At 28.7% G+C, this 17,807-nt stretch overlaps 1 protein-coding gene across 1 annotated transcript; it reads right to left on the bottom strand.

The window, feature by feature from the left end:
• Positions 1-2,189: 2,189 nt before the first annotated feature.
• LOC107456504 (ubiquinone biosynthesis protein COQ3, mitochondrial) lies at positions 2,190-17,697 on the bottom strand. The gene is made up of 7 exons (XM_043048672.2): positions 17,283-17,697; positions 15,996-16,145; positions 12,525-12,662; positions 5,695-5,801; positions 5,491-5,576; positions 4,009-4,120; positions 2,190-2,439 (listed from the first exon to the last, which is right to left on the bottom strand). Exons 1-7 carry the CDS (start codon positions 17,473-17,475, stop codon positions 2,338-2,340), a joined length of 888 nt encoding a protein of 295 aa, XP_042904606.1. The 5' UTR covers positions 17,476-17,697; the 3' UTR covers positions 2,190-2,337.
• Positions 17,698-17,807: the final 110 nt, after the last annotated feature.

Below are 17,807 nucleotides of genomic sequence, written 5' to 3'. Positions count from 1 at the left end.
AGAATACTTAAGGTCAGCCCCTTGAACCTCTAAGATAGAGTCCCAGAACCTGAAGATCCGATCACTAGTTCAAAAGTTATGTAATAACTATCTGAACTTGTAAGATGTATTTTTTGATTTAATTTATTATGCAGAATTGATTAGATTGAAATAAGAATTGATAACATAAATAATTAAGAAGTTAAAAGAGTTATGTGTACCAAAAGTAACTACCTTGTTCTTATATATGCATTTCATATTATTCAACAGATAAGTACTGTTTCCCATAGATTTTTTCCCACTTCATAGAGTGAAAAAAAAAGGACTATTATTTCAAAAGTTGCAATAGTTTTTTTCTATTTTCACATGAAAAGTACTAATAGTACTTATTATGAAAAAATTTCTTATAATTCCAAAGCTATATTGACTATATCCCGACTTGAATTTTATTTCATTCAATAGAAGCATGAAAAATTACATGGGTTCCTTACATGTTCCGATAGTCTATAGACAGCAATGCAAAAAGTTTACATAAGTGCATGTTAATAGAAATATTTTTTATACATAAAGCATTTTAAAACTATTCAATCTATTTACTCTTGAATAGTCTAATTCGATTCACTGTAAAAAACTACATAGGAAACAATGCATTATTTGTTTAGACAGTAATGTCAGATGCGTCAATAGAAACAAATACAAATTTGTAGTTTTTGTAAATCACTGGCATATATATATAAAATATATACATATATTATATATATATATATGCCAAAATTACTGCCGATAACAATAGACGATACAACTTTGTTTTTGCTCACTAGGAAGAATGTGACAAATAAAACGTTCCATATTAATCGCCCACTGACTAGGGATGGGGAATAAAAGAAAGCATTGAGGAAATTTTTTTTTATCTCACAAGCTGTTACTAAATTTATTGTATTTATTTATTATACTGTATATATATATATGCAGTCGAACCTGTTAATCTCAAATCTCACGGGAAAGGCGAAAAATTCGAGATAAAGAGGTTTCGAGTTATACAGGTACTTTAAAAAATTTAATTTAATTAAGAAATTCTATTAAAAGTGCTTCAATTGTTTTTAGTAGAAAAATATAGACATTTCTTTACATAAATTATACCACATACATCTATTTACATAACAGTTTCTTAACATACATTTAACACTGAAATAATTTTCCCAAGATTTTTGATGTATGACCTTATTTGTTTCGATTATTCTTTTGAGGTTGGGAAGATCGCAAATTCCTCATAACCAACATTTTCCTGGGATTCAAGAGCAGTTTATAAAAATTCTACAGCTTTTTCTACTTCTTTTACATTCACTTTTGATTCATCAATATGATCTCCAGCTTCTTCATCTTCATTCCTTTGACATTATTTATGATTTCAGCATCTGCCTATGTTCCACACGTTGCCAGGCAGTTGTCCACTTGTAAAAATCTTCAAAATTAAGGTCAACATTAAATCCAGATTTTATTGAATTCCATTCTGGCAAATCTGGCACTGCATTTTCTGTGTTAACATTTTCTTCTTCTTTACTGATGCCTTCAACCTCTTATTTATCATCTTCACAGCTATTCTAAAAATCAGTTTTTTAAAACCATTTTGGATAGTTTTTAGAGATACATTTCTCCAGGCAAAACAGTAATTCTGATAGCGTCTAATTTTTTTCATCAATGGCATCTACAAGTTTGTGCACCAACTATAGTTTTTATAGTTCACTTTAAAACTCTTAATTATTCTTTGATCGATTGGTTGCAATTTTGAGGTCAAAATGAATTTCTATTCTTAGCTTCCTTATCTACGTTGAAAAGCTGACCCCTGATGGTCACTACTCATTAACCCCTCCCTTACTGCCAGAATCACTGTATTCCTTTCCAGTTAAGGAAGTGCAGGGATAGCGATTGAAATTCCAAGAAACACCCCCAACCTGTTCATCCCTACTTCCTGTGGATTCACGAAATTCATCTCTGTCTACGAGTTCTACAGATGAAGAAAGTTTTGACGTTTGTGCTCTATTATTAGAAATTCGAGAAACAGAGTTTTTAAAATTTTTTTGACATAAATATGGAAAATACATTGATTTTAAACAGTAAATGTAAGAAGTTTTAGAAATTTCGAGATAAAGAGGTTCGAAATAAACAGATTCAACTGTATACATATGTACGAAGAAAAAAACCAAAAAAAAACCAGGCACATTCCACTTTATAAAATAACAGCTCATATTTAACAAATAGGTTATAATTCCTTTCTAACATCATAAATTAGTGCAACATTTATTTTAATCCACTCTATATACAATTGAATCATTATTTGCATTTTCATAAATAAAATACTCAAAGCTTGTAAGCCGAATGAATGGCTACAATGCCACCCGTTAGATTTTCATACGTTGCACAACTCAGTCCAGCTTCTTTTATCATAGAAAGAAACTCTTCCTGTAAAGACAAGCAACTATTTATTCCTTTCGTACAAGGCACAAAATAAGTTTAATGGTCAGATTTTTATGTTCTTTAAGCTTAGAGTCATGCAACTTAAATAGGCTAATCAATTAGTGAAAGCAGTATTCCCTCCCCCCCAAAAAAACTTGTCTCCAAATCAGCTATTTTGTAGTTAATCATTAATTCCTTTTTCATACCTTTTTCTTACTTTGAAATGTCTGATAAACAGACTAAAGAACCAATTTTACACATAAATTTAAAAAAAATTCATTTATGTGTTCATTTTACAAAGATCACTGTTACTCCAAAACATACAGCAATTTGTTTTAAAAAATAAATTAATTGATACCCTTTTCCTACTTTATGAGGTTCTTATGGTTGATTTAAACACAATTTTTATTAACCCTTTGAGTTTTCAGTTGAAACATCAAATAACATTTCATACATACGCTATCATAGAATATGGTATCATAACATACGGTAAATAACATTTTGAAATGAAGCCAAAATTTATAAATATATATTTTTAAAGGCTTTTAGATCCATATTATTAAAACAACAACCATAATTTATTTCAAAAAAATAAATATTTCACCATAACTTGAAGAAAATATGAAGAGGAAGAATGGAAATTCATAGTTATAACAATGTACACTATTTAGAATAATATATTTTTTCCCTCTAAACCAAAAAAACAACTTTTAATGAGCTGCTTTGTTCTGATTTATATTTACAGGGTATCTGCTACATTTTAGATATTCAAATCCACGACTTTTTCGGACTAATTCCAAGAATTTTTCATGACTTAACAAAGTTACTATTTTCTCCAACAAAAACATAACAATAAATTTAAAAAAGCATTACAATTGAAATGATAGGTATAATCAAAACTGTTATACTCTGCATCTTCACATTTATTGATTTTAAATTTAAAAAACTGACTAAAGAAAGAGTTGAAGCTATAAAATAGGTGAAAAAATACAAAAGAAAATTTTTTTTCCCTGCAGAATTATATTCTAAAGATACTTTTCTTGTTCATCAGAAAGAGAAGAAATAGTCCGGATTTTTCTGTACTCATTTTGGAATTTAAAAAATTCTCCAATGACTGATTTGCTTCAGCTAGAATTTTAAATTGATGAAATAAAAATAATAAATAATAAAAAAATTCTGAAATCACAGAAATTTAAAAGAGAATTTACTCTAGAAATGATGTTATTATTTTTTTATTTTAAAGAACAAAATAATTTTTAAAGAAAGTTATAAAAACATTATATACCTCAATAAAATATGACTGTGAGAGGGGATTTTGTTAGAAATTCAGATAATTGGAACAGCATGAAATTGGGGGGGGACTCCATTTCAAAAATCATATTTTTTGGCGACCTAAATCCATGATTTTCAAAGATTTTTTTTAAAAATAAACGTTCAAATCATGACAAATTTTGTTAAATACTGAAATTTATGACTTTCCAGGTGCACAGATCTGTATTTAGAATAACCCAAATCTTGATTTTACAATAAAAAACAAAACAAAAACACTTGTACAGATTAATAAAGAAAATATACCTGTTTAGGAAATTTCTGAATACTTTCAACAAGGTACTGATAGGATTTCCATTCTCCAGCTATAACTTGCCCCAATACTGGTATTATTTCATCAGAGTACCACTTGTAGACACTTAGGACAGAAAAAAAATAATATTGAGTTTCAAACAACAATAAAGTTCAACATATCAGAGAGTATTAAAGAGTTTCTATTTAGCGCTAGAGGGCTTTAAAACTAAAATTTATTGGTAGTTACAGTATAAGAAAATTTCAATGTAAAACAAAATATTTTGTGACACTGGCACAATTGGCAGAGAGGACATGAAAGAATTTTTATAGGATATAAATGTTTAGAAAGACAATTGTGGCCAGTAAGGAGGTGAAAAGTTGCAACAGATTTGTCCCTCGGCCATAACGAAATATGTTTTATATATTTTTTTATAACCGTCGTTGAACAGCCGACCCAGTTGCTTGGGTTTACGACTTCCAATGTTCAACTTCATAGCCTTGTTGTTTTGAACCCAATCCAGCAGACAAGGGAACTCATGAATCAAGTATTGGGAGAAGTTTGTCTTCGTGGTGGACTTCTTGCTAGAACTAACCCGCAGTTTCATTACAGAAAGAATAAAACCACGGAAACCTCCCTTGGTTAGCCTGACGGCAAGGGGACTCTAACCCATGATCTGTCTACCTTAGAGGATATTTTACGTCAGAACTGTGGTCGGTGCAAGTCAGATTCGGCATTCGTATCGACCAGCTATCGTTGGGATTTGAGCCGGGTTCACCTCATTGAAAGGTGAACGCTCTATTCCCTGAGCCATCGCGGCTCTATTTATTTTGATGGTTAAAAAGTGTCTGGAAAAAGAGACCCTTCTGCCTAATGTATGTCCGGATATGGGATATATATATACACACATGCACATATATTCATCACACATATATTTCTATTTGTCATTTATTTTTACTTGCATTTATAATTTAATTCAGGGTGCGTAGCCAGATTTTTCAACAAAAAATAAACACTTTTTAAGTACTCAAAAAATATTTTAATCACTTAAAAAAAATCATAATTAAGCTCTGTGCAGCAATAAAAAGTATTTTTTCTCTATCCTTTAAAGTTCTAAATTTATAAGCATAAAATCAATGAAATTCAAAAACTTTACATAGTTATTATAAAATAACTAATTTCTGTTAAATATTGCAGAGAAAACTGTGAAAATCATCCAATTTTTGTAATTTAGAACGACAATCAGAAAGGCAAAAAAAAAATCTCTTTTTAAAAGATAGAAAATTAAGCATTTTTTACAAACCCTGAATAAAAAAAAGCACCTTTAAGGTCTTTTAAAAAAAGTAAATCAAAAATAAGTACTCTTTAGAAACGCTATGCACCCTGTAGTTGTTAGTGACTCTCTCATAGTTTTTTTCATAAAACTGGCAATTCGCAAAACTAAAAAGGTTGTGAACCGTTGGGATAGAAAACAAAAAGCAGTCAAATATTTAAACCTGTTTAAGGGATATTGAACTTCACTAAATTCTAAACATAGGAAACGACCGCCAGGTAGTAGAACTCGATGCGCCTCTGATAAAGCCTAAAAAGAAAAAAAAAGGAAAAGATAAATTTAATTTGGCTTCTGTTGATTGATGCAACATTTTACGAAATAAAAAAAATTTCCCTTTTCACATTATTTATCACTTTTTTTCTGTTACCTTATCAATGTGAACAACATTTCGAATTCCAAATGCAATGGTGTAAGCATCAAAAGACTGATCTGGAAAAGGCAACATTTCAGCATTTCCTTGAACGCATGTCAGTTCTAAAAAATAAGAAACAAATATAAAATAAAATGCACAGAGAAATATAAATAAAATATCTAGAAGTAAAAATTAAACAACTGATATTTATTGAAATCAATGAATGCTATGATGACTAGGAATAATTTAATTAATTAAAGTTAATAAAAAGATATTAATTTAAAGTTATTAAATAAAATTAACAATTTCTGATGATAAAATTTAAATATAGGATCCTTTCTAGAAAAACAAAGTTCTTAATCTACAAAGTTCTTAATCTGCAAAATTCTTGTCAGGCCAGTCTTGACATATGCTTCTGAAGTTCGGACAATGACGAAACTGGAGGAAAATGAAAACAATAATTGGAGAAGGAGATTTAACTTTGAACTGTACAAGATTTAGAGACAAACTGATATTATTAAATATATAAAAATAAATAGAAAAAATTGGATGGCCCACGTGATTTGAATGAGTCATGACAATACAATAAAACAAATATTACTTTTTAGACCCACTGGAGCAAGAAAGAGGGAAAGGCCGCGGTTGAAATGGGCTGACTTGGTGGAGTCTGATTTTCTTGCAATTAATGAAAAGAATTGGAGATCAAAGATAAATCAGCAGTCATTATGGAGAAATCTTCAGAGGAAGGCATTGGCCCACATTGGGTTGTCTGGCCAACTATGATGATGATGAATGATAAAATTACTATAAATTTTTTTAACTACTGTTAAGAATCAAAAAATTTAGGTTTAGGTATTTACATAGAAAATAAATTAATCATTTTTCGAAGCATGATTGAGCTTGTCATCATTTAAACATAATTAGAGATTCAATAGGAAACTTTTCCAGTTAGCTATGCATTGGGATATTAATTAGTTTGCATACCTGCCAACATTGGAGAAATAAATTTGCAGAGATTTTACTAGCAACATTTCTTAGGCTACATGCAAAGTTTTCATACATCATGCATAATCATGTATGTCAAAAAGAACAATTCAATATTGGAAATAATATAAGGACTAACATTTAGCGAAGTAAAAAATAGGTATATAATCTTAATTTAAATAAGAGTTTTTAAAACCATTATTTATAAGTACTTAAACTATTTTATTTTATAACCATCGTTGAACAGGTGACCCAATTTTTTGGGCTTACAACTACTAATGTTCAGCTACGTAGCCTTGTAATTTAAAACCCAATCCAGAAAAAAATAGAACTCCTGGATCAAATATTGGGAGAAATTCGCCTCCATGAAGGATTTTTTTATTGAACTAACACGTATTAGCATTACATGGAGAGGAAGACCATGACAACCTCCCACGGTTAGCCTGACAGCAAGGGAACTCTAACCCATGATCCGTCGGCCACTGAGGATATTTTACATCAGCACTGTGGTCAGTGCAAATCGGATGCAGAATTCATATCGACCAGCCATCGCTGGGATGTGAACCCAGTTCACCTCATTTGTAGGCGAACGCTCTATCCCTACAGCCACTTAACTATTAACTCTACTTAAACTATTAACACTCAATATACTGCAGTACTGGCAATAGCACTATCTGTTGAGGAATAAGAGAATTATTTTTGCCATCAGAGGATATTTTATTGGCAAAATTTTATTTTTTAAAAATTTCTTCAACAAATATGGAGAAATTTGAGAATATACGGTCAAAAAGGAGATAGTCGTAAAATATAGGAGTCTTCGTTAAAAAGCAGGTAACTTGGCAAGTATGAGTTTGCAAAAGAGCCGAGTATGTAGTTATGTTGCACCAAACATAAGTTTATAAAACACTTAATCATATTGTCTTGTGCAGAGAGAGATTGAAAAATTCATTTAAAGGCACTAAAATTTAAAATCAATCACTATTATTTAATTATACACAATTTATTTTTTAATAAAAATTACACTGAAGTTTTGGAAAATATTTTATGAAAAATGTGATTTTCAAATAAATTTTATAATAAAATTTTGAAGCATTAAAATACTAAAGAGAAAAATCATCTAAAAAAAAAATATATATATTTTAGTGGAAAAACATAAACTTAACTATAGAATAGTTTCAACATACATTTACACTGTCAAGAACCAAGAATTCTGGGATTGAATAAGCAATCACTGATTAACATTGGTGACGTTTATTTTGAAGACTGTTCTTTAGTTCAATAAAACTGAGAAATATGTTTGTTTGATATGATATATATAAATACAATTTTACGCAGGTTGTAATACGCTTTCATTGTATCATACTTTATGTTTAATAAACATATTGTCAGTTCTACAGGGTGGCCCCTCAACTCATATTTCAAATTTCCCTGATTTTTCCAGGTTTTCTAGCAAAAATCCCGAAATTTCCATTCTCATAAAGTGTAGGTGGGTACAAGAAAAGTGTCAATATGATTAAGTATTCTATTTAAAATGTTATTTATTTAACATATCATCTTGAATATATGTGGAGAAAATAATATGTTTAGCTTGTAGAATATAGTGCTTTTAATGAATAAAAAATATTTTAAAGTTTCAAGTAGTTGTTGCACAAAATGAAGTAAAAAAAAACAGCGTGACTAAAATAAACCTTGGATAAGTACTGTTTAATGTATTTTCATTAAGCAAAAGAAAATAATTCCAGGTGATTATACATCAATAAATGTTTAGATTTATTTATATTTCAATATAGAGCTATTTTATACCATGTTATATCCTAACAGTGCTCTTTATACAATTCATTGATATAATTTTCTTTAAACCAGTATCTACTCAAATGTTTAAAGAATGTTGTTTGTTTTGTATTAGCACTATTATTTTAAGAGACACTCAGTATTTCGCAAAGGCAAAATTATAAAATTACTTGTTGCATACTCTATAGAAAGAAAAAAAAAACTAGACAAAATGCTTCACATTTTACTATTTTTGTGGTTTGCTTTAATTTTCTTATTAAAAATTAGAATATTTAAAGAATTCCAATCTAACAACATGGTTTCTTAGTTTAGATTAGTTAATTGTTTTTGTTTTAATAACTGGGCAATTAAATGGTGTCGGATGTAAAAAATGAACATAAATTTCTTATAAAAACTATCTTATAAAACATAAACTTATAATCATCAAATTTTTATATTAAATATTTAGTACATTAGGGGTGCACAACCTGCAACCTGTGGGCCAAATGCGGCCCTTCGACTACTGAAGTGCAGCCCGCGAGAGCTTCTAAACACAATAAAATTTTTTTAAAAAATGACAATTTTTAATCGCAATTTTAAGTCATCACGTTTTGACACTATCAATTTTAACAGATTCTTTAGTAAATGTACGTTTAACACGCTTTCTTTAAGCTGATTTTATCGTAAATATGAATGAATTTTTTTATACAGTTATTTCCGCTTTTCTACGTGATTTCGAAAATCCCGAATTTTTATTACGACGCGAGTTTCAGATCACATATTTAAATAATCACTTTTTGTGCACTTTATTTCTGACGATTTCATCTTAAATCTAAGTGATTTTTTATCTTTTTTTTGCAATTCCTTTTTTTTTTTCGAAATTTTTTTCGGCAGTTATTGCTATGCGTTCCCACGTATTATAAAATATTCCAATTATTCTATTACGACATGCAAATTTTAAATCATGCATTTGACACGCTTTATTCGTGCTGAGTTCAGCATAAATATATTTTTTCCTAATTATTTCTATACTTTTCCTCGTGATTTTGACGATCCCGTTATTTAACTATGATGTTATNATTTAGCGAAGTAAAAAATAGGTATATAATCTTAATCTAACTAAGATTTTTTAAAATCATTATTTATAAGTACTTAAACTATTTAATTTTATAACCGTCGTTGAACAGTTGACCCAATTTTTTTGATTTGCAAACTACTAATGTTCAGCTACGTAGCCTTGTAATTTTAAATCCAATCCAGAAGACAATAGAACTCCTGGATCAAATATTGGGAGAAATTTGCCTTTGTGTAGGACTTTTTGATTGAACTAACATGCATTTGCATTACATGGAGAGGAAGACCATGACAACCTCCCACGGTTAGCCTGACAGCAAGGGAGCTCTAACCCATGATCCCTCTACCACTGAGGATATTTTACATCAGCACTGTGGTCAGTGCAAGTCGGATGCAGAATTCATATCGACCAGCCATCGCTGGGATGTGAACCTGGTTCACCTCATTGGTAGGAGAACGCTCTATCCCTACAGCCATCATGGCTCTACTTAAACTATTAACACTCAACATACTGCAGTACTGGCAATAGCTCTATCTGTTGAGGAATAAGGGAAGTATTTTTGCCATCAGCGGATAATTTATTGGCAAAATTTTATTTTTTAAAAGTTTCTTCAACAAATATGGAGAAATTTGAGAATATACGGTTAAAAAGGAGATAGTCATAAAATATAGGAGTCTTCATTAAAAAACAGGAAACTTGGCAAGTATGAGTTTTGGAAAATATTTTATGAAAAATGTGATTTTCAAATAAATTTTATAATACAATTTTGAAGCATTAAAATACTAAAGAGAAAAATCATCTAAAAAAAATTACAATATATTTTAGTGGAAAAACATAAACTTAACTATAGAATAGTTTCAACATACATGTCAAGAACCAAGAATTGTGGGATTGCATAAGCATTCACTGGATTAACATTGATGATGTTTATTTTGAAGACTATTCTTTACTTCAATAAAACTGAGAAATATGTTTGTTTGATATGATATATATAAATACAGTTTACGCAGGTTGTAATGCACTTTCATTGTATCATACTTTATGTTTAATAAATGTGTTGCCAGCTCTACAGGGTATCCCCTCAAATCCCGTTTCAAATTTTCCTGATTTTTCCAGGTTTTCTAGCAAAAATCCCGAAATTTCCATTCTCATAAAGTGTAGGTGGGTACAAGAAAAGTGTCAATATGATTAAGTATTTTATTTAAAATGTTATTTATTTAACATATCATCTTGAATATATGTGGAGAAAACAACATGTTTAGCTTGTAGAATATTGTGCTTTTAATGAATAAAGAATATTTTAAAGTTTCAAGTAGTTTTTGCACAAAATGTAGCAAAAAAAAAAAAAAAAAAAAATCGGACTGACTGAAAAAAAACCTTGGATAAGAACTGTTAAATATATTTTCATTGAGCAAAAGAAAATAATTCCAGGTGATTATACATCAATAAATTTCTACATTTATTTATATTTTAATATAGAGCTATTTTATTCTGTGTTATATCCAAACAGTGCTCTTTATAAAATTGATTGATATAATTTTCCTTAAACCAGTATCTATTCAAATGTTTAAAGAATGTTGCTTGTTTTGTATTAGCACTATTATTTTAAGAGACATTCAGTATTCGCAATAGCAAAATTTTAAAATTACTTGTTGCATACTCTATAGAAGAAAAAAAAAATTAGACAAAATGCTTTACATTTTATTATTTTTTGGTTTGCTTTAATTTTCTCATTAAAAATTAGAATATTTAAAGAATTCCAATCTAACTACATGGTTTCTTAGTTTAGATTAGTTAATTGTTTTTGTTTTTACAACTGGGCAATTAAATGGTGTCGGATGTAAAAAATGAACAGAAATTTCTTATAAAAACTATCTTATAAAACATAAGCTTATAATCATCAAATTTTTATATTAAATATTTAGTACATCATAACCTATCGAAAACAATTTGCTTTATAAAAACTGATTAAAATAAGTTCAAATTAAATGGATTAAAGTGTTGGCATATTATGTAAATCCCACGAAAGCAAAAATTGATTACTCACTTACAAATCGTTTAAACTCTGTGAATTTGTTTGTAATTTAAATGTAAACTTTACTGCATTTAGAAGCTGACATTTAAAAAAAAAAAACTCTTTGTAGTTCTTAATTTGTAAAATATGATTTATAATTAATTTGAAATTTTTTACTTCAGTTTCAGACAACATAAGTCAGTGTCAATTCAGTAAAATATTTATATCATTTACATATATATGGTGAAAAATGATTGCTCAAATTTGAAATTCATGCATTGTAATATATTGAAACTTGAGTTTTTTAAAATCATGCGGAATTTCATAGCAATTACCATTGCAAAGGCGATCAAGAAACGAAATAGACTTACAATGGCAAAATTGCTGTGCAAATTGAAATAATTAAAAAATTATGATTCAAATTTGCAATTCAAAAATTTTAAGTTTTTAAAGAAAAAAAATTCAGTGTGTTCAGAAGCTTCGGCAGGCCGAAAGGTTTTCAACCCAATTTATGCTAAAAATCATTGCTAGGAGTACAGAAAAGTTTCCCAATAGTCTCTTTTTATAAAAATAGTTGATTTTTTGGCTTTTTCAGATTGATTTAGAAAAAAGTTGCCAAAGTCGTCTCATACCAAAAATAGTTGCAAATAGTGGTATTTTAGTCGCCTGCGGCAACCCTGCAATTTATACATTGACAAAATCTATCAGTAAGGATTCCTGAAGTTCCCCGAAAGATCGCAAAAAGACATCGATAAAAATAGAAAATATTCAGATGATTATAGTTAATTAAAAATTAACTTTTATTACAAACTAAAAAGCCAAAATTACTTTTTTGTCAACCTAATACTTCTAACTATTATAATAATAATGCTTCTAACTTTCAACAAATCTCTAGGACAAATGAAAATACAAAATTTTTTATTATTAAAAATGATAGAAGCCTTACAGATAAATTTGCAATAATAGCTCTGAGATCATATTAATAACAGGAGAGGTACTCACGATTCTCTAAACCTGATTCTTCTGCTCTTTTCTTGCATATGGACAGCATTTTATCATTGAAATCCAAAACAGTCACATGACTTTGAGTGGCATCACTGCCTTCAGAAGAGGCCTTCAGACATCGAAATGCAATATCACCTGACAAATAAGTATTTCTTTTCAATTGAAACAAAGCAAACATATTAATAAGTATAATTAGAAATAGTTAAGTATAATTAGAAAATAAATAATGGTAGTATTATAATTGGAATGACAGGGTGCATAGACAAATCTTTCAACAAAAAACAAGCCCGTTTACAGTACTTTTTAAGCAGTCAAAAAATATTTTTAAGCACTATATACATTAACCAAATGCAAAATAATTTTCAAAGACTTCACATGATCATGTTAAAATAACTAGCTTCTGACAAAAAAACTCTTTTCTTGATTATATTAGCCTTTATAAAATGATTTAAAGATTTTTTTGGTTCGATATCAGAGGGTGGAAAATGAAGCCTGAAGTGCAAAACATCTCGCAAAATGCAGCAGAGTTGAACGTGAGAGTGCAGTAATCTCACCGAATCCAGCTCAGTCGACGCACACTCGGATTTGCAAGTATTGCATCAAACATGTAAAACGATGGGCGCTTTCATACACTATGGACCGACGGTACACGGATATAGATTGTGGTTGAATGAATTGTGAATAACGCTGAATAGAACAATGTGAAAAGAATGCTTTTGAGAACACATGGCGAAAATTGACATGGTAAAGAAAAAGAATCTCATTTTCAAAAAGGGAAAATTAAGCACTTTTTAAAAACACCCCATGAAAAAAGCACATTTAAAGGCTAAAAAATGAAAATAAGCACATTTAAGCACTTTTCAAAAATGCCCTGCACCATGCATGAGATATAAATCAAAGTAATGAAACTTTCAAGCATCATTAACATAAAGGTGGAGGTGAAGAAGAAAAACTTTTACAATTTTCGTTGGTGCAATGAATAAGAATCTTAATTAAGCCAAAAAACTATTTCATAATAAAGTGTACAATGATATAAAAAACTGCACTGTTTATTAGAGATCAGCTTAGTCTGAGCCGAAGCTTAATACAGACTTGAAGAATTTAGGCTCAGGGTCATGAAACAATTATATGGTTTAATTATTATGTTTAAGCAATTTAATAGTATCAAATGTCATGGACTTAAAATCAATAGTTTAAACTTATCTTATATTTCCATGCATTTTCGGTGCCATAACTTTTAAGAATCGAGGCCTTTAAATTGTGGGCTCAGATGGGCTTAAAAACCTTTTTTTTTATCAACAACCTTTTTTTTCCTTTCTTTTTTCCTTTTTTTTCTTTCCTTTCTTTAAACAACCTTTTTTTTATATTCGAATTCAGGCAAGCTCAGACCTCTAAAGGCAAGTCTAAGCTCACCTCCACTGTGTCTGGATAAATAATATTTTCCTTTTAATTTTAAGAAAACACTTAAAATATATGAGGACAGACTACATTTTGTAAAAAATTTTTTTTGACCATTTTGAAATGTTATCTTCCTGTTTTGCATAAGAGAAACATTATCAAGTTGTTAGTTATAATATTGATCTTTTCAAAACTAATTTTTCAAATAAAAATGTTTTTATTTTTTATTTTTCGCATACGATTTTGAGTTTAAGTGGATCTAAGACAACTTACTGTAAAAACTAATTTCAAGAAAACAACTTTGAAATAGTTACATTTTAAGATTTATAAGAAACATGTTTGAAGAATTAAAAAAAAAAAAAAAANATATAATAGTATCAAATGTCATGGATTTAAAATCAATAGTTTTAACTTATCTTATATTTCCATGCATTTTTGGTTCCATAACTTTTAAAAATAGAGGCCTTTAAATTGTGGGATAAGACAGGCTTAAAAAAACAACCTTTTTTTATATTCGAATTCAGGCAAGACCTCTAAAAGCAAGTCTAAGCTCACCTCTATTGTGTCTGGATAAACAATATTCTCCTTTTAATTTTAAGAAAACACTTAAAATATATGAAGACAGAATACATTCTGCAAAAAACATTTGTTGACCGTTTTTAAATGTTATCTTCCTGTTTTGCATAAGAGAAACATTATCAAGTTGTTAGTTATAATATTAATCTTTTCAAAACTAATTTTTCAAATAAAAATGGTTTTTTATTTTTCGCATACAATTTTGAGTTTAAGTGGATCTAAGACAACTTACTGTAAAAACCAGTTTCAAGAAAACAACTTTGAAATTGTTACATTTTAAGATTTATACAAAACATGTTTGAAGAATTAAAAAAAAAAACACATTTACACTATGCTATCACATTTTTCATAATCTCAGATAAAATAGTTCTTCAGAAAAATGAGTTTTATAATTAATGTTTCTTAAAACATTTCCTAGATTGAAATCAAAAAGACTCAAAACTAATGTCATTAAAAATTAAAAAAAAAAATAGTTTCCTAATCAAGACTTTATAACACTTTATAAAGAGTATAAGAGTATAATGAAAAATTTGTCATTTATCTTAAATACCTCGATAATAAAATAAAAATTAAAAGGAAGCAGTTGATATCTAAATTAGAACTCCATAACATTTTATAATAGTATTTACCACGTTTTTACCAGTAAAAACCTAATTTTTACCAGGTTTTGGAAAGAGAAAAAAAAAGTGCATGCACAGTCATGAGGTTTAAAATTACTGACGTAACAAGCTAATTAACATATTAAGAAAGTAATGCTCTTTAATTGATTTTTTTGCAATTATCTTTAATTAAATGCTTAATCCCACATTTTTATTTTAAGTTTGTGCTTCATATGCAAAGTGGTGAGTCTTTAATGAAGAACAGAGCAACCCCTAGCAGCAAAATAACTTGGGCCCTTATTGAATCAATAGTTACCAATCTTGGCTCAAAGGGCCATTATTTTTTCGGTATTGTCAGATTCACTCGATATTTTGCAGCCCCTTTACAACCAATATATAAGCCCTATATAAAAATGTCAGATTTACTCGATATTTAATATCCATTTTTCAACCAATATAAGCTCTATATTGGCCAAATATAGAATTGTCAGATTCACCCGATATTTAATATTCATTTTTCAGCCAATATAGGCTCTATATTGGCCCCATAAAGGCCGATATTGGCCCTTTATAAGACCAATATTGGTCCCTCAGTGCATGTTCATATAGAACCCACATTTTGGCCAAACCGGAGTCAAGATAAAATTGTTGCTAGGGACACTGCCCTCCCCACAAGTCACATATAATTTGAAATAATTTGCTAGGTTCTCCTGTAGATTTTTTTGAGGATTACCTAAAAACTAAATGCGTATTTATGTATCTTTCTTTTACACTTAAAAGTTTGAGAGTGATTAACAAGGAGCCATAAAGAACATTTAAGACAGAAAAAAATATCGATAATGTCTTCAATTAAATAACAGTAATCTAATAGGTAAATAACTTTAAAAATTTTTACCTGTTCCCCCAGCAACATCTAAAAGTTTGGTGCCTTCAACAGGAGACAAAGTCCGAATAAAATAGTCCTTCCACAGCCTATGTATACCGACACTCATGACATCATTCATTAGGTCATACTTTTCAGCAACACTCGAAAAAGTATTCTGAACTGTCATAAAAATGAAATAAAATTCTTAAAAACAAATACAGGTAAAATAAAATTTCTGGAATTATATACAAAATAAATAAATAAAATATTCTAACTTTAAAATAGTAGTTGCTTACCAAAAATAATAAATAACTTTCACTCAATTAAAACATTTTTGCTACAATGGTAATGAAACAGTTAAAAATAAAGAATTTAATCTTGCAAACTTATTGATTTAGATGATAAAGATAACTGAAGAGTCCAAAATAGGTAACGCAGAAAAAGACACTGGTGTTTAAGGCTGTATTTCATAAACATGAATAATTAAAATGCTAAATTTAATATTTTTTACTTTACTTAAACTATGCTAAATAATGAAAAATATGTTTAATAAAAACTCTGCCTCAAAGGTTTAAAAATATGGCGTGCCAATCAAACTCAGTGATTTATAAAGTGTATACTAATTCTGTAGCAAGCTTTGCACCCCAGTTTTATAACGCAAGAGTTATATATATCAGATACTTATATTGATAAGATTAAACATTTTGGAATGTTAAACATTTTATACAACTGTTATTTCCACATTAGTATCTGTTCCCAGCAACTGACACTGCCCATTTTAGCACTTGGGATAAATTAAAATTTATAAATGATGGCTATAAGTTTACTCAATTCTGTGAGGTGTTTGTTTTTGTTTCTCGTGTGCATTTGCCTAGTTGTAGCTTTGATTTTATGTTTTAAATACAAAAATTAGACAATTTCAGTTGGTACAAATAGGTTCTTTTGTGGAAATACTTCTTTCGAAGAAAAATTTCAAAATGATTAGTAGAAGAAGATTTATTATATATACAATTAGAATTAGTGATACTTTCGGACTTGTCGGGTTCAAGTAATTCCAACTATTTTTTTTTTTAGACACGAAACAAAATGGACTTCAAATGGAGAAAATAATTTAATTTACTTACACCTAATAAACCGAAAAGCACTTAATCAGTTATCACATTTAAGTTGTGATATTCATTCGACTTTTGTAACATAATTTTGCTTTAAATAAAGGCTACAGAAAATAAATTGAACAGCAAAAAAATGGAGAAAAGATAAACTTAGAGATGCAAAAGATTTTCAAAGTGAATTTTCATATTTTTTTATTTCTCAAACCTTTTTCTCGCTTCTCTTTGGGTGATACAGCCTGAAATCCAAATGAATGAGAATGGGTATCTAAAATATCCTGTTTCTGTGAATGCTTTATGCAAAATTTCCGAGAAAAAAATAATTTATTATAAAAGTAACGTGATTTACTGCTTTGCATAAACATGATTTTAAAGCAGAGAAATTTCGAAACAGTCAGCATTTTCCGCAAGATTGCAATTAATAATAATTTTATCTGAACTATATATTACAAAAATGGTATAAACATATTTATTTTGTTTATACTTTAGTTTAATGCGGGGAAAATAAAAAATTATTAATAAAATTCAAGAAGTGCTTTTTTTTCAATTTGAAGTGCGAAGAGTAAACTTTTGTTTATTTATATTTTAAAAACGTTTTTAGTTTAAAAAGCTCTCAGTTGTCTATTTTTGCCCGAAAAATGAGCAACTCTCAGAACTAAATTATACAAATTCAAATACGTTTGAAATTAAGTTTAATATTTTGATTTAAATTAAAGCACGTTATTGAACAAAA

The sequence above is a fragment of the Parasteatoda tepidariorum genome, chromosome 5 (assembly GCF_043381705.1).
Source record: "Parasteatoda tepidariorum isolate YZ-2023 chromosome 5, CAS_Ptep_4.0, whole genome shotgun sequence".
Classification (NCBI taxonomy): Eukaryota; Metazoa; Arthropoda; class Arachnida; order Araneae; family Theridiidae; genus Parasteatoda; species Parasteatoda tepidariorum.
This window is presented reverse-complemented; position numbering and strand designations above follow the sequence as displayed.